The 18360-nt window shown below is 43.5% G+C and overlaps 1 protein-coding gene across 2 annotated transcripts; it reads left to right on the top strand.

Annotated features, from left to right (window-relative positions):
• The first annotated feature begins 1290 nt into the window (after nt 1-1290).
• On the top strand, nt 1291-16902 carry LOC140389804 (neuromedin-U receptor 1-like). 2 transcript variants are annotated; one of them, XM_072474342.1, is made up of 3 exons: nt 1291-1449; nt 1785-2725; nt 15211-16902. In XM_072474342.1, the coding sequence occupies exons 1-3, from the start codon at nt 1445-1447 to the stop codon at nt 15558-15560; spliced, it is 1296 nt and encodes a 431-aa protein (XP_072330443.1). In that variant the 5' UTR covers nt 1291-1444; the 3' UTR covers nt 15561-16902. The 2 variants fall into 2 exon arrangements, with proteins under 2 accessions (XP_072330443.1, XP_072330442.1); XM_072474341.1 differs by having other exon boundaries at nt 1291-2725.
• The last annotated feature ends 1458 nt before the right edge of the window (nt 16903-18360 follow it).

Below are 18360 nucleotides of genomic sequence, written 5' to 3'. Positions count from 1 at the left end.
AGCTGATGAGCTGTACACATCCTGAGCAGTAGTGGTCCACGACAATTGCACTTCCTTACGTCACATCTTCCAATCGCTCCCATCCACAATCAGGGGCAACTGACCAAAACCAGCTCAAAAGTCATCCATGGTGGCTGTTTTTCTTTTCTAATAATAATTGATAATAATCTTAGTGTCTTGGACGTTGGCATTGTTAATATTGCTGACACTCAACAGTGCCCAAAGTGGGCATAGGAAAAGCTTCTGCTGCACCCATTGTACCCGCTCTCCTGAATGAATGAAATGAAATGAATGAAAATCGCTTATTGTCACAAGTAGGCTTCAAATGAAGTTACTGTGAAAAGCCCCTAGTCACCACATTCCGGCGCCTGTTCGGGGAGGCTGGTACGGGAAATGAACAATGAGAGGGCTCCACAGAAGGAGCTGGAGGATTTATTTTAATTTATCCCTCATAGGGTTTCATTTTTATACCACGGGAGACAGAACGAGCTCTGACAATCTTACATTAGATTGTCAGCAACGTATGCACCTAATTGACATCAGCAAGGAAACATTTAAAACGCTGATTCCAAGCCGAGATGGTCGAATCGCAGTTTCGATCCGCTTATTTCACGCGCAAAACAATCTGCTTTGTGAACGAAGTTTGGATGGATGTTCACTAGAGCGAAGTCATCAGGTTTATTTCCAATGCTGCCATTTCTCAGCAAGGTGGGCTGATTCCTGTGCTGTGGGTGGCTGGGGGAGTTAGTGAGCTGCAAGCAAACCCTTCCCCCAGTACACAAAGTGAGATTAGAAAATTCAGCTGTCCGGAAGAAAATGATTACAATTGAAATATTCAACGCAGAAATGTGAAATACCGACTTCTTGAAACATTGCCACATTTTAATCTTTAAACTGTTGATACAAAGAGTGCATATTTTCTTGTGCCCTGCCAAGCAGATCTGACAAGACACACAGCAAGAGGTGGCCAATGAACACATGAAATATGTCTTTCCTTGGGATTAATAGTGCAGCTTTTTTTGATTGTGCCCCGACCTTCTGAGAGATCATTAGTGTTTGTTTGAGAATGGAGACCCTTCCCTTCTCATCGGCTGCATCATGCAGGAAGCTCCCATTCAGTTCAGTGCAGATCGATCCACACGGCAATGATACAATCCCCAAAGATCGGAAATACTTAATTATTCCTTGAAGACGTCAGAAGCGATGCAAACTCCGAAGTATTTAGGATGACAGAGGCGCCTGAAGGTAGGGGGAATCTGTGGCAGCGACTAATTGTAGCTTCTCACTGCTGCCGCCTGCCTCTGGATGGAAGATACATATTCAGTGAGGGATGGATGGTGTGTTACTGTCTGCTCGAAGACCAGCTCCCAGGGACCGAGAGTAACCAGTCTGACTGACATCCCAAGTCAATTCCACAGAACAATAACCGTTCCTGTTTGATCGAATGCAGTAAGTACTGATTATTCGGGTCTACCTGTAATAAAACCCCATCGCAGACTTATTGCATTTGTAAACGGCGAAAGATAACTGCTGCTGCGACCAGCAAAACGGAATTTCCAGCCTGTGTAATGCTTCCCTGTCAATCGTGATCTTCACAGCCTATTTCAAAGTAAGCGGTTTCACCCGACTAAGCTACGCCGTAATACAACCGATGTCAAATTTCTAATACCAAGCTATACACGTTTGAAATAAGTGACAAAAGTTTAAAAAGCATGAAGACTCAATTTCACCATGCCTTCTGATATTCACCCCCTCCTCCCCCCCATCTCCATTCACTCTTGCAGGGGTAAAACGACAATGCAGCTTTCGCCCAGCCAAGAACAATTCCCCCAAAACTGTTCTCAGATGGATTACTTGCAGAACCGGAGCGCGTTTCTCCAAACCGTCTACCAGTACTTCTGCAACGCCACCTCCCAAGAGCACAACCTGACCTGGAATGGCAGCGTCCCCGAGGACTTCTTCCTGTCCAACGAGGAGCTGCTCTTCAAGTACCTGGGTCCCAGGAGGTCAACCTTTTTCACGCCGGTCTGCATGATGTATCTCTGCATCTTCTTGGTGGGCGCGCTGGGAAACGCTCTGACCTGCACCGTTATCGCCAAGCACAAGGTGATGCGGACTCCCACCAACTATTACTTGTTCAGCTTGGCAATCTCGGATCTGCTGGTCCTGATTTTGGGCATGCCCTTGGAACTTTACGAAATGTGGCGGAACTACCCGTTCCTCCTCGGCCAGGCAGGTTGCCATTTCAAAACGTTCCTCTTCGAGACCGTTTGCTTTGCCTCAATATTGAACGTGACGGCCCTCAGCGTGGAGAGGTACATCGCCGTCGTGCACCCGCTCAAAGCGAAGTATGTCGTTACCAGAACTCATGCCAAACGTGTCATCCTGACGGTGTGGTTGATTTCCCTCTGTTCGGCCATCCCCAACACCAGTCTGCACGGTATCTATTACCTGAGTACACCATTCGGGGAGCACATTGAGGAGTCGGCTATCTGCGTGCTGCTGAAGCCCGCCTGGATGTACAACCTCATCATTCAGGTCACCACTGTGCTCTTCTTCTTCGCCCCGATGATCACCATAAGTATCTTGTACTTATTGATCGGGCTGCAATTGAAGCGAGAGAAGGCTTTTTCCGAGTTCAAGCCGGGTGCAGGACATTGCAATTACCAGACGGCTCGCATGGAGCAAGAAAAGGCCAGGCGTCGCCAAGTCACCAAAATGCTGTGTAAGTTCGAAGCAAAATGAACTTGTGTTCAAATAACTCCTGGCTGATCTCCCTCCAAGATTTGCAGGGATTTATTTTCTTATACTCGGTTTCTGTGTGTGATTATCAGTCAGCGCAGTTCCAGCATTGTGTTGCAACTTCTATGAAAATAATAGAGAAATAAACCAGCATTTTATTGGGGAGCATTGCTAATTAATTAATGAGAATGCTGACTGCCAAAATTAATCACCACCATTGGGAGTTTTTGAAGCATTTTTCAGTGCAAAAATGAAATGCTGTTTCTACGCTGTCCACAAGTTTGTTACGGGTGGAACTACGCTGATCTATATTTACAATATTAAATTCGATTTTTAAAACTATATACATATCACAAATAACAAGGAAAGGATTGTGAATAAAGAGTGAAATAAAGTATGAGTCAATTTAAGATGGTGCTGGGTAGATGGAACATGGGGGAAAGGTGACAAAGAACAAAGAACAAAGAAATGTACAGCACAGGAACAGGCCCTTCGGCCCTCCAAGCCCGTGCCGACCATGCTGCCCACAAAACTACAATCTTCTACACTTCCTGGGTCCGTATCCCTCTATTCCCATCCTATTCATGTATTTGTCAAGATGCCCCTTAAATGTCACTATCGTCCCTGCTTCCACCACCTCCTCCGGTAGCGAGTTCCAGGCATCCACTACCCTCTGCGTAAAAAACTTGCCTCGTACATCTACTCTAAACCTTGCCCCTCTCACCTTAAACCTATGCCCCCTAGTAATTGACCCCTCTACCCTGGGGAAAAGCCTCTGACTATCCACTCTGTCTATGCCCCTCATAATTTTGTAGACCTCGATCAGGTCGCCCCTCAACCTCCTTCGTTCCAGTGAGAACAAACCGAGTTTATTCAACCGCTCCTCATAGCTAATGCCCTCCATTCCAGGCAACATTCTGGTAAATCTCTTCTGCACCCTCTCTAAAGCCTCCACATCCTTCTGATAGTGTGGCGACCAGAATTGAACACTATACTCCAAGTGTGGCCTAACTAAGGTCCTATACAGCTGCAACAGGACTTGCCAATTCTTATACTCATTGCCCCGGTCAATGAAGGCAAGCATGCCGTATGCCTTCTTGACTACCTTCTCCACCTGTGTTGCCCCTTTCAGTGACCTGTGGACCTGTACTCCTAGATCTCTTTGACTTTCAATACTCTTGAGGGTTCTACCATTCACTGTATATTCCCTACCTGCATTAGACCTTCCAAAATGCATTACCTCACATTTTTCCGGATTAAACTCCATCTGCCATCTCTCCGCCCAAGTCTTCAAACAATCTAAATCCTGCTGTATCCTCTGACAGTCCTCATCGCTATCCGCAATTCCACTAACCTTTGTATCGTCTGCAAACTTACTAATCAGACCAGTTACATTTTCCTCCAAATCATTTATATATACTACAAACAGCAAAGGTCCCAGCACTGATCCCTGTGGAACACCACTGGTCACAGCCCTCCAATTAGAAAAGCATCCTTCCATTGCTACTCTCTGCCTTCTATGACCTAGCCAGTTCTGTATCCACCTTGCCAGCTCACCCCTGATTCTTGCTTCTGGATCCTTCTGGTTGGTTGAAGGGACCTTCAGGCCCAACTTGACAATCAATCTTCTTTAAAGTCTGGTCTTCTTTAGACGTATCAGCTACTTTAGCTCGGCTGCTATGCCCTGTCCATTTCCCATGGCCGAGCTGATTGTAATCTGTCTCTAGCTGCTTGTTCCTTCTCTGCTTCTCTCTCTCTCCCTCTGAGCTCTGGTTCAGGATCTGGATCTGATTCTGATAGTTCCTGCCCTGGTCTCGAGGTTCATATTTGCTTTCTAACAATTATGTTTTTTGATATTATTGTAAAGCAACTCTTACTTTCTTTGATTGTAAAAAGGAACTTTGATCTAAAACAGTCTAATCCAATGAAGTATTCATTTTGACATGACTTCATCTCATAGATCTGATTACATTGTTTCCTTTGTGATGTTCAAAATGCTTTGGTTTCAAGAGGTGTTACTTTTAATTCCTGTAATTTCCATAGTTTTATTTTCCAATTGTGTCCTCAGCTCAATTTTGACTTTGATTTTGGCTTTGAATTATGTTTCTCGTAGACTGATAAACCTGGTATTAGCAAATTTTCACACCTAGAACCTCATCCATTCTTTTCCAGATCCTTACTGAGATAGTTCCTTTCAATGAAGGTGTGAGCCATTGTTTTTGGCTTCATTCAAAATCCTGTTTGTCTTGTTTGCTCAGCCTGCTTGACCAAGGCTATCTGCATTTTACAATCCTTCTCCTGGCAGCTGCTGTTAACCCTTTGTGGGATCTTTCCCTGTACCCTCTCATGTTTATCTCAGACCAGGTATTGCCAGACTTCCATGTTTCAAATGACACATCTTTCCATATTTTCAATAACAGGTGGGGTGAGGGCGGGTCTCAAAGACCACGCAAGAAGTAAGTTGGGTGAAGTTGGAGAGTCCAAAAGCCGCCCTAGGGTCGCTGAGTGGGGTCGAAAGATCGAGACTATCTTTAAAAATAGTGCCCAATCCACGAGTAGTGTTACTCAGGATAATGTGAGATCAGTTTGAAACTATCACATGAATCGTCCAGTTGAGCAGCATGCTGTACAGACACCAGAAACATCAGTAACCAGAAGTGGCACTTTCCTGCACTGATGAACTGAGCTATAGTGCAGCCTCATAGAATATAGAACATAGAAAATACAGCATAGAACAGGCCCTTTGGCCCATGATGTTGTGCCAAACCTTTGTCCTAGATTAATCATAGATTATCATTGAATTTACAGTGCAGAAGGAGGCCATTCGGCCCTTTGAGTCTGCACCGGCTCCTGGAAAGAGCACCCTACCCAAACTCAACACCTCCACCCAACACCAAGGGCAATTTTGGACATTAAGGGCAATTTATCATTGGCCAATTCACCTAACCTGCACATCTTTGGACTGTGGGAGGAAACCGGAGCACCCGGAGGAAACCCACGCAGACACGGGGAGGACGTGCAGACTCCGCACAGACAGTGACCCAAGCCGGAATCGAACCTGGGACCCTGGAGCTGTGAATCATTGTGCTATCCACAATGCTACCGTGCTGCCCTTAAGAACAAATAAATCTACACTATATCATTTTACCGTAATCCATGTACCTATCCAATAGCTGCTTGAAGGTCCCTAATGTTTCCGACTCAACTACTTCCACAGGCAGTGCATTCCATGCCCCCACTACTCTCTGGGTAAAGAGCCTACCTCTGATATCCCTCCTATATCTTCCACCTTTCACCTTAAATTTATGTCCCCTTGTAATGGTTTGTTCCACCCGGGGAAAAAGTCTCTGACTGTCTACTCTATCTATTCCCCTGATCATCTTATAAACCTCTATCAAGTCACCCCTCATCCTTCTCCGTTCTAATGAGAAAAGGCGTAGCACCCTCAACCTTTCCTTGTAAGACCTACTCTCCATTCCAGGCAACATCCTGGTAAATCTTCTTTGCACCTTTTCCAAAGCTTCCACATCCTTCCTAAAATGAGGCGACCAGAACTGTACACAGTACTCCAAATGTGGCCTTACCAAAGTTTTGTACAGCTGCATCATCACCTCACGGCTCTTAAATTCAATCCCTCTGTTAATGAACGCGAGCACACCACAGGCCTTCTTCACAGCTCTATCCACTTGAGTGGCAACTTTCAAAGATGTATGAACATAGACCCCAAGATCTCTCTGCTCCTCCACATTGCCAAGAACTCTACCGTTAACCCTGTATTTCGCATTCATATTTGTCCTTCCAAAATGGACAACCTCACACTTTTCAGTGTTAAACTCCATCTGCCACTTCTCAGCCCAGCTCTGCATCCTATCTATGTCTCTTTGCAGCCGACAACAGCCCTCCTCACTATCCACAACTCCACCAATCTTCGTATCGTCTGCAAATTTACTGACCCACCCTTCAACTCCCTCATCCAAGTCATTAATGAAAATCACAAACAGCAGAGGACCCAGAACTGATCCCTGCGGTACGCCACTGGTAACTGGGATCCAGGCTGAATATTTACCATCCACCACCACTCTCTGACTTCTATCGGTTAGCCAGTTCGTTATCCAACTGGCCAAATTTCCCACTATCCCATGCCTCCTTACTTTCTGCATAAGCCTACCATGGGGAACCTTATCAAATGCCTTACTAAAATCCATGTACACTACATCCACTGCTTTACCTTCATCCACATGCTTGGTCACCTCCTCAAAGAATTCAATAAGATTTGTAAGGCAAGACCTACCCCTCACAAATCCGTGCTGACTATCCCTAATCAAGCAGTGTCTTTCCAGATGCTCAGAAATCCTATCCTTCAGTACCCTTTCCATTACTTTGCCTACCACCGAAGTAAGACTAACTGGCCTGTAATTCCCAGGGTTATCCCTAGTCCCTTTTTTGAACAGGGGCACGACATTCGCCACTCTCCAATCCCCTGGTACCACCCCTGTTGACAGTGAGGACGAAAAGATCATTGCCAACGGCTCTGCAATTTCATCTCTTGCTTCCCATAGAATCCTTGGATATATCCCGTCAGGCCTGGGGGACTTGTCTATCCTCAAGTTTTTCAAAATGCCCAGCACATCTTCCTTCCTAACAAGTATTTCCTCGAGCTTACCAATCTGTTTCACACTGTCCTCTCCAACAATATCGCCCCTCTCATTTGTAAATACAGAAGAAAAGTACTCGTTCAAGACCTCTCCTATCTCTTCAGACTCAATACACAATCTCCCGCTACTGTCCTTGATCGGACCTACCCTGGCTCTAGTCATTCTCATATTTCTCACATATGTGTAAAAGGCCTTGGGGTTTTCCTTGATCCTACCCGCCAAAGATTGTTCATGCCCCCTCTTAGCTCTCCTAATCCCTTTCTTCAGTTCCCTCCTGGCTATCTTGTATCCCTCCAATGCCCTGACGGGACATTCCTCACCAAGGCCAAAAAAAAGGCAAAGTGCTGTTGAATAGTAGGGTCTTTCTCAGCACTGCAGGCATTGAGAAACACCCCACTAAACACACCCGAAACCAGAGATTGTTTTGTTGAATCGCACCCATTTCCACTCCCATTGAAGGGGAAAGCATGTTCCTGCCCATGAGTGGGGAGAGAACATTGCAGAGGGCAGAAGTTTGGCTTTGGGTGGGAGGTGGTCCTGAGTTGCTTCTGGTTGAGAAGCTGAAACAGGCATGGATTGTTACTCAATGAGTTGAGGGAGAAATTGGAGGAATGAAATTTGATTTTCATTGACTGGGGACAGATCTGAATGTTTTCTGAGCAGGGCTGCATTGGAATTCTATGCGCTCCTGGGGGCTCAAGGTCATCAGCTTTCTTTCTGCTATCAGACTTTCTGGCACATCATTTCCCTTATTATAAACTGATGAATAATGACACATTGATAACATTGATTTCTTCTGAACAACTGATGATAAAACTTGCAATCTAGCAATTGGTATCATCAGAATTGCAAGAGATGCCAGGGTTATAGTTGTTCTCCAGAGTGGATTGTTATATATTGTGCATTAGTATTCACACAGGATTCCCAGGAATGCGTCATCACTTAAAGTCTTGCACATAGAAATATAAGAGCAAGAAAAGTAGAAGTGAGAAATTGAAAGTGAAAAAATGTAACGAAAGAAAGAAAAAAAAATGACTAAGAGTGAAAGAGAAAAACAAACAGTAAGAGTCCAAATAGCCAATCTCAGTTTTGTGAAATAAATTGACTGGGGAACTGACAACTAACAAACAAATTCAAGTTCATGAGAAGTATTTAATTTATTTGTGACACCAACTTTTCAGGTTTCTAGAAAAGTAATTTGAAGTCAACTGAACTTAATTTAATCTCCACAATGAAGTGGATATTGATTAAGTCCTCCCATTTATACCTCCTAACCAAGTCAAAATGCTGTCCACGATGTACCAGAAGAAGATCATGACGCCAAACAGTTCCTCAGGCTGTCGTGAATCTTCCTTTTTGGAGCGTGCAGATCCAGTTAATACCCTTTTTCAAGTTGTGCCAGCTGAACATGCTTTCAGCTGCCTGAAAAGACCTAACCCCCTGCCTCAATTATTATTTGAAGGAATGATCAAGCAAACTTCAGATAAGGAGCTTTGATTTTTTTTTTGCTGGTGCAGTTGCTGGAAGTGCTATGTTGTGCTGTGTGTTACTGGAGGAGTTTTTCCAACTTTATCAAATTGAAAGGGTGTGGAGTTGGATTTTGGTGGAGGATTTGGAAGGACTGTGTTTCTTCTATCTTTCTTCATTCTTCCATGGGTTGTGGGCGTTGCTGAAAAGGCCAGCATTTATTGTCCATGTTATGATCCCCTGGGCTAGTGCACAGTCAATTCCAGCCCCACTTGACCCTGACTCACAACATAATTGAAATGAACAAATAATTCTCAGAAAAACGTCCAATGTTTTTGATCCTTGGCTGCCCAATAACTTCAGTCACCAGGTTTGTAAATTTAAACACAATTAATTTTATTAACAACAATAATTATAATTAACTATGCAGTACATACAAATGGTTCACTAATTCCTAAACCACCCTCTTTAATTCATCCCCACCCACTGCACACATACACAAGACAGACGAACAAACGAATAGGGGAAAAGAGGCATGTAAAAATAATGATGAAAGTGAAAAGGATAAGCGTCTTTGTTTCAGATGTTTACCTTCTAACACACCTTCCTTTTGTTTTAGCTTTCAGCTCGAGCTTTCAGCTTTCAGTCTGTAATGGTTTTCACTGTAGATTCATCCAGGTTCATTGTAGGTTCAGGAATACAGCAACTATGCAGCTTTTCTGGAGAAAGAAAGAGAGAGAGAGCCACACAGCTTATTCTCTGAGCATCCAGGAATCGACTGTCCTTTCCTTGGTTCTCTAAAAATCATCCCACTTGAGTTAGACCCAATCACTGCCTGTTACCGGGCAGAATATGCCTTTTGGCCAATTCATTGGCTTCCAGCCAGCTAATTGAACCGAGTCCCTCCGATCCTTCGGGTGCCAAAAAGTCTGGGTTCTGCTGTTCGAAGCTAGCACAGTGTATTACTTTGTAACTTATGAGTTCCTCACTTCTCTGTACGACTTAAAGCTATATCTCCATTAAACATCCATGGATCTGAAATGATAATGGCAAAATAACAAAATGAGAAAGAAGGGAGTCAACAGGAAGGGCCCTTACATACCCCTGCCCTAAAAGCAATGAAACGCCAGGGCACGGACTTTTCATTATGATGTATGCAAGACATAAATCACAAACACATATTCATTCATCCATCCTCATTATATAAGTTCCCTTTCCAATCTCTACATTGGTAACTAGTCAGCCCTTAAACCCATGACAAAGCATTCACTATCACATTATCCTTTCCGGGGATGTGTAAAAGTTTAACATTAAAACGTCGCAATAATAAACTCTTAACGGAATAATCTTGCTGTCTAGATTTTCAACATTTCTAGAAACACAATTTTTTTTGTTCGGATTAATTAAGCTTTGTTTATTTTCATGCCAGACCTATACTTCAAAGTGTTGAAGGGCTAGTAGCAAGGCTAAAGCTTCCTTTTCAATGGAGAAATACATTCTTTGGCATGGACTTCACATTTTTGAAAAATATCCCACTGGTCTCTCGATTCCTGCATCTTCGCTTGCAGTAGCACTGCTCCTACCCCCAAGTCACTGGCATCCGTTGCCATTTTAAATGGTCTGGAAATGTCCGGGGTGGCCAGCACAGGTTCGCTTACTTGCTTAATAACACTGATCTCCTACATTTTGGCCTGCGGATGCACAATAGGCTGAGGATGATGCAGCTGTTGGCCCTAAATTCCTGCACCAGTGTACGCTTTGAGGAACGAATAGAAGAGATGAGTATAATTTCACATGTCATCATCTGTCACAGCATTGGGAACTGACAGGGGCACTGTAAAATAGGAGGGGACGCTTTATTGGCTTCTCACTGACCAGACAGAAACAGGTGGAGAAACCACATGTCTTTATCAAGCTAGCAAGATTCCCAATGGTGTAACATTAAACCGACAGCATGCATGTGGCCCTGTACAGTGTTTGTAATGCAGCCAAGTATTCATAATGATTACAGCACCCTAAAAGCTACAGTTACATTGCCGGAAACTGATGAAACAGAATAGTATCCCATTTCAATTTCAAAGCATAATTGTGGTCAATCATTAGAGGGCAGCAGGTGCAGGGGTAATATTTTTTTTAACCAACTTTCAAACGGAGGCTTTTATCAACAGCTAGAACTGCCAGTTGATTTAGATCACAGCACAAAACATGATAGCCGATACTGGCAGGACTTTTCTTTTTACATTTTTAATGTAAATGGCTCTTTCTTCGATGGAAAAAGTACTGTAATGCATCTCAACATTCATACAATTGTGCTCAATGTAAGGGCCAACTTACCTTTGCAGGACCTATTCCTATGACGAATGACCGCATTAAAAACACAAATGCATTACAATACAACATCTAATAACGACCTTTGAACATATCAAAGTAATTTAGACTGAGCTTTCAGCATGTTCTCGACTCCTCAGCATGCTTCCCCCAGTGGACACAAACTGTCCAAGGAGGTGTGTTTTCCTAAGGTTTCCCAAATGCACACAGCACATGAAAATTGTTTGCAGGAGGAAATGCAATTTTCCTGTGATCCTCACAATGGAAAGCCTGAACTCAGAAGAGGTGAGTGTACATTTTGCACCCAAGGCCTTCCTAACAGCAGCATGTGGGCAGCACGGTAGCATTGTGGATAGCACAATTGCTTCACAGCTCCAGGGTCCCAGGTTCGATTCCGGCTTGGGTCACTGTCTGTGCGGAGTCTGCACATCCTCCCCGTGTGTGCGTGGGTTTCCTCCGGGTGCTCCGGTTTCCTCCCACAGCCCAAAGATGTGCAGGTTAGGTGGATTGGCCATGCTAAATTGCCCTTAGTGTCCAAAATTGCCCTTAGTGTTGGGTGGGGTTAGTGGGTTATGGGGATATGGTGGAGGTGTTGACCTTGAGTAGGGTGCTCTTTCCAAGAGCTGGTGCAGACTCGATGGGCCGAATGGCCTCCTTCTGCACTGTAAATTCTATGATAATCTAACCCATCAAAATGATGTAGCATCGGGAAGATAGAGGAAAATTGATTTTCCAGCAAAAAAAACCTAATTTCAATATTTGTCTTCCCATTATCTATCACTGACACAACATCCTTTTTAATGATGTTCAGAAGCACTTTAAAAGTTGTCACCCTGAGGGACGTCAGATCATCCAGTCAAATGCGCTACAGGTTAAGATCGCCTTATTTACATCTTCATTGGGAAACAAAAAACCTGGCTCTGGAAGTGCACATCCTGTTCCAAATGGGAGCTCCGAGAAGCTTCCAGTGTCCTGGATAACAATATGTGCAGGAAATGTTGTCACCTGACTCAGTCTGAGCTCCAGACCCTTGAATTTAGTTTAACAACATTAACGTATTTGCCACCTCCAATAATTTATCTATGTTAATCTCTAGTTCCACTTGTTTGTACAAGCCTTTTTAAAACTGTTACCATTTAGTTCACAATAACAGATAATGCTGAAACAACTCAGCAGGCCTGGCAGCATCTGTGGAGAGAGAAAATAGAGTTAACGTTTCGAGCCCATAAGACTCTTCTTCGGGCTATTTAGTTGGTATTGCCATTCCTCATTCCTCTTGCAAATGTAATCAATTCACACTGCTCGGCATTAAGTTTCATTTGTCATGTGTCTGTCCACTTCACCAGTCTGTTTATGTTCTTTATGAAGTCTGCTACTGCTCTCCTCACTATTTACTACATTGTAAATCATCTGTCAATTTTTAAATTGTGCCGCATTATCCACGTTTGGACGCTGCACCTGCCCGAGTTTGATCTCCATCTCTTCAGTATCAAAGGGAACAGTATTGCTAATCTCCCCATTTTCTGTCGCTGCCACGATACCCCCATTAATGGGGATCAGGAGCATGTAAAAAGCTATTACCTTGAGGGATGTCAGACCTGCCAGTTAAGCACACCTGGCAAGTTTTTTGTGCGACAGCACCTATTCATTAGAGGTGAAGAGTTCCTGGCCGGAATTCTCCGGCTATTGGGATTCTCTTTTCCTGCTGGCAGCACACCCCTGCCCACGGGTTTCCTGGCAGTGTCAGAATTTGACATTGCCTGCCCTCTGAGCTGTTATTATATGTCAATTTAACCCCTCATTAAGTAAGGTTCCATTAAGTAAACGCTTTCATCTCGAAGTGATGCGTATTGTGTCAGTAATGAGCATGACACAAAAGGCGACATGAAGTTCATCCATTTTAAATTGAAGTGATGGGGTCAAACAATTCTTTATGTATGAAATATATTTATGTTACCAACAATATACAGCAGTTTTTTTCAAACCTTTTTCCAGGGCACCCATTTTTATTAACTGGCCAAACTTTGGGACCCATGCCGGCCGACCGTTGCGACCCATGCCGGCCAACCTCCGTGTCCCACCATTTTTGCATACCTTTAATACGGCAGATGAGCCTGCTTTGTCCTCACGATCTCACTTGCTTTGTCATTCAATGTTACATCCCTTGTTGTTCAGGAAATTCCACAACAGGACAAAGCAGTGATGTGTGCTGCCTGTTGCAATCAAATTCAATTGTGCACTGCCCGTGTAATGCAGTTCGGAACTTCTTTGCCACTAGCTCCTTCCCAGATACAACAGGAAATAACAGTAACATTGATCAGCCTGTATTTTTGTCCTTGCATTAAGCAGGGGCTAAAGCCATATTTTCGAGGGGGAACAATTGCATCACTTCTGCCATGGATTCATGGTTTCCAGGTCCAGTGTCAGAATGAGATCACAGCTGTTGTGATGAAATAAGGACATCAGATCTTTGAGATTAATTTCTATGAGCATTAGTTAATGAAATTCCCTTTTTCATTCATTAATGTGGCATTAAAACAATTTTGAGTGCTTCCATTTTGACAGTCGACAAAGTAATCCATTTAACTATCTAAAATATTCCATACTTGAAGAAACTAACTTCAAAATACAGCTATTAGCTCCTATACTGTACATCAGTCATTTTCAAAGTCGGGGTCGCGACCCGTGGGCGGGACGCGGGCAAGTGTCAGGAAGGTCGCGGAGCCATGCATTGCAGCATTCCCAATCGCGGGAATTAATGCGCAATGGCCGCAGCAGCCGACTTTTAAAAAATCCTTGCAGCTGTTTGAAACACACAACTATCTAACAGCCTCATTAGAAAGATACTGCTCCTCTGAAAGTACAGAAACGTTGTCCTGGGCCTATGCACTGTACATGGAAACAGGAATAGGTCACTCAACGTCTCCACCCTGTTCTGCCATTCTGATACTTCAGAACTGATCATCTCACCTCCATCCCCCATCTTGCTTCAATAACTTTTAATACCCTTACCAAATATAAATCCTCCTGTGTTCTGCAACAGAGGAAATAGTTTCCACCTACACTATCAAATTCTTTAATCATTCTAAACACCACAATTAGAGCACCACTTAGCCTTCCATGTTTAAGGATAATTCCTTCCAAGGCTAATCTATGCAACCTGTTCTCATAATTTAATCCTTTCGACCAAGTATTGTTTTGATTATTTTGTGCTTGTATCCCCTCCAATATATCTTTATCAAACTGCAATGCCAAGAACTGAATGCCAGAATCAGATGGGTTTAATCAGAATTCTGTAAAGTAGTAACACAACTTCCACCCTTTGTATTCCAGCCCCAGACTGGAAGGGCGTGGATTCTAATGGCACACATAATTCTATTCTACCTTCCTGTAAGTGCAACTGCAGTTCTATTTGTTCCTTCTACAAGTAATACTCTTCCTCTGGCCAGTGAAATTATGAGGAAGATCCTCATTTAGAAATAAGCACATTGCCAGGAACCCCTAAATATCTCAACAGCTTGTAGTCACACTTTGAAATCATCAGAGCCCTCACCGACCATTGTATACAACCACAGCAAATGGTCTCCCCGACCTTTGCAGCATCTTACATGGAAGACGGTGAGTAGTTCTTTAAATCCTGCTGGTCCTGCTGGTTTAGCTCAGTGGGCTAGACTGCTGATTTGTGATGCAGAACAAGGCCAGCAGCGCGGGTTCAATTCCTGTACCAGCTGAGAATTCTGAATTCTCCCTCTGTGTACCCGAACAGGCGCCGGAATGTGGCGATTAGGGGCTTTTCACAGTAACTTCATTGCAGTGTTAATGTAAGCCTACTTGTGACAATAAAGGCTATTTATTTATTTAAGTGGCCACCTCCTGACCAGTTCATTCCTTGTTTTAGTGAAGTTGCATATTACGTTTGATCAAAGAAACATTTTTGGCTGTTTTGAATTTTTAGTTGCAGCAAAACTATTCTAGTTTTAACTTTTTTGCAATAATGATGGTATTTTGTTCTTTTCAGTTGTTCTGGTGATTGTATTCGGAATCTGCTGGGCACCTTTTCACACAGATCGATTAATGTGGATTCTGATAAACAATTGGACTGGAGAGTTACACAGATTGTATCAGTACGTACATATTGTCTCAGGAGTGTTCTTCTATTTTAGCTCAGCTGTCAATCCTATCCTCTACAACCTCATGTCGACGCGGTTCAGAGAGATGTTCAAAGAAGTGATGTGTAGGCGCAAATTCCAAAGTTCCAAACCTAGATGGTACTCTGCAAGTGTAACCAGGGTGACAACGCGCAGCACAGTGTTGGAATCCAGTCCATGTAATGGAATACCATTGTCTGATATTGAAGACTATGAATAGTATCTTAAAAATCTGGAAATGTGGATGCAAGTTAAACTTCAGTTAATTCATGATGTTGCATTATGGCTACTGTAACATGTGCATATTTTAAATGGTCGATTTTATTCACACTGTGCACCATGTGTTTTAACAAGGTAATGTTAGTCCAGTTCTCATATACAAATCTGATGAAATGTACATTATATATTAAAAGTTTTAGTTGCTAGGCAATCCCACTACATTGTTCTATTCTCTTTACCTAAAGGAGAAAAACTTACACGTGTATAGGGCTTTCATACATTCTTGAACATCTTGCTCACGTCTTTGCCAGCTTCCTGGCTCACGACTGCTGGTAAGTAATAATAATAGCTTATTGTCGTAAGTAGGCTTCAATGAAGTTACTGTGAAAAGCCCCTAGTCGCCACATTCCGGCGCCTGTTCAGGGAGGCCGGTAAGGGAATTGAACCTGCGCCGCTGCCTTGTTCTGCATTACAAGCCAGCTGTTTAGCCCACTGTGCTAAACCAGCCCCTTAGGTAGTAGGTAATTTGAGCCCGACAGACAGTACAGAAAGGATAAGCAGGACTATTAACATTCTCGTTGCATTGCACACTATTTCTGCTCTTATCAGTGAAATTGACATTGAGGTCCGATTGATGCCATAGGCCCTGATTTAAATATATTAATGACTTTCCGTCTGCTGTATTGCTGGTGATTTTTGCAGTGCTACTGCCTCTTGCTTCCCCCACAGGCAGTTACAGTTGCTATGGCTGTTCTTGATTGCTTGGAGGTATCGGGAGTGAAGTTGATCTTTACCAGCAGCACAAAACGCACATAATGAACCACAAGTCCATTTTACAACATTCTAGAAAAACCTAGCAACTTGTTTCAAAGTGCCATTATCAGAAAGCAGCCAGCAGATGCCATGGTGAGGGCTGAGATACAATATGCTAATACTTGCAGAGGGGAAAAGGGAGAAAGAGACTTCAAAATGAATCCAAATGTCAATGTGCTATCAGTGTGTACAGATAAGGTTCCTACATGACATGATGTGGTGAAGCACCAAACGGACTACTACCGGGAGGAAAACCATAATTTTGCAATCTGAAAACAATCTTAAATATTTTAAATCAAAGTACAATCTTTCATCGCAAAGCTTAGCCTGCATATTATTTATTTGGTTACGATGAGCTAGTGTTTCTTCCCTCGGCCAAAAGTATTATAGTTTACTGACAGTTCTCCAATAGACCGTAAAAGCAATTCATCTTTGAAGAATACATAATTATTAATCTCACACAATAGCCCCAAGTATTAGAAGCATTCTATTTACAATTTCTAGTACAGCCTATATTTATAGAATATGAGTGTGGCATGGGAGCACAGTGGCTAGCACTGCTCCCTCTCAGCGCCATAGATCCATGTTCAATTCCAACCTCAGGTGACTGTGTGGAGTTTGCACTTTCCCTCCGTGTCTGCGTGGGTTTCCTCCGGGTGCTCTGGTTTCCTCCCACAGTCCAAAGATGGGCAGGTTAGGTGGATTGGCCAAGCGAAATTGCCCTGTACTGCCCAGAAATGTGCAGGTTAGGTTATGGGGTACGGAGATAAGGCAGGGTGGACATGGGTAGAGTGCTCTTTCGAAGGGTCAGTGCAGACTCGATGGGCCAAACAGCCTCCTTCTGCACTGTAGGGATTCTATGATTCTATGAATATCAATCACATTTTCATTCCACCTATACCACATCTAAAAATTAGATTGGGCTTTACTGTTATTTGTCCATGGCTTTAAATACCAGGGATGGGCTTCTCCGGTCCCCAGTCGCGTATTATCTGGGACTTCCCATTGAAACCAACCCACGCCACTGCAATACCCGTTGGTAGGGGTGCGATGCCAGTGGGACAAGTGAATTCTGATGACTGGAGAATTCCAGCCGAGGTTTAAACTGGTTCACTTTAGACTGCTCTGTACGTGAAAAATATCAATTGCAGTAAGTCCCCACTTACCGTTGACTCACCTACCATAGTTTCATTTTAATGTCGTTAACAGAGTATCTGTATAAAGTTGCCAGTTTCAATTAATTGTAATTTTCCACAGACTTCCCGTTGAGTAGCCTGCATGTGTACATGATGGTTTTCCCAGCAATTCCATTCCCACCCTCAGTGCTGAAGTCCCTCTTCCCTCTGGCTCCCATTCCCACCCTCTATTCTTACTTTTAAAATCCCCGTTGTCTGTTGCCACCATTGGGGAATTCTTTCGCTGCACTTTTTGCCCCCTCCTTCCCTCGCTCCTGCCCCTGTCTTCTTATTTACTCCCACTCTCACCCTCAGCACTGAAGACCCTCTTTTCCTTGCTCACAACCTGGCCCTGGACCTTTCCCCTCATCTTTCTTCAGGTATTGCTCCTGCCCTCATTCCCTTGCCCCCACCTTCAGCTCTGCAAAGGCCCTCTTCCACTGTTCCTATTTCCCCCCTCTGTTCCTACCTTTAATGTTCTCAGTGTCTGTTGCTACCACCAGGGACTTCTTCAGCTGCTCCTCTTTTCCTAACTCTCATTCCCTCTCTGAACTCTCACTCAATTCCTGGGACTTTAGCTGCCACTAGCACTGTCCAGCGTCTGCCACTGTATGGAGTCTGGTCAATTCAAAAGAAGGTAACTATCGTTTTCTTTACAGTTATTTGCACTTACAGTATAACAGATTTTATTTATGTTTTTAATTTATTTATTTTAAAGGTTATTTCATTTAACGGTAGCACAGTGGGTAGCACTGTTGTTTAACAGCTCCAGGGTCCCAGATTCGATTCCCAGCTTGGGTCACTGTCTGTGCG

Source organism: Scyliorhinus torazame, chromosome 14 (assembly GCF_047496885.1).
Source record: "Scyliorhinus torazame isolate Kashiwa2021f chromosome 14, sScyTor2.1, whole genome shotgun sequence".
Lineage (NCBI taxonomy): Eukaryota > Metazoa > Chordata > Chondrichthyes > Carcharhiniformes > Scyliorhinidae > Scyliorhinus > Scyliorhinus torazame.
Note: the sequence above shows the minus strand (reverse complement) of the source record. Positions and strands in the feature narration are given on the sequence as shown.

Excerpts from the sequence above, each read along its gene's own strand:
- LOC140389804 (XM_072474341.1), top strand. The coding sequence starts at position 1,732 with ATGCCTTCTGATATTCACCCCCTCCTCCCCCCCATCTCCATTCACTCT. Across the intron at positions 2,726-15,210 it reads CCAAGTCACCAAAATGCTGT|TTGTTCTGGTGATTGTATTC; the intron begins GTAAGTTCGAAG and ends TGTTCTTTTCAG.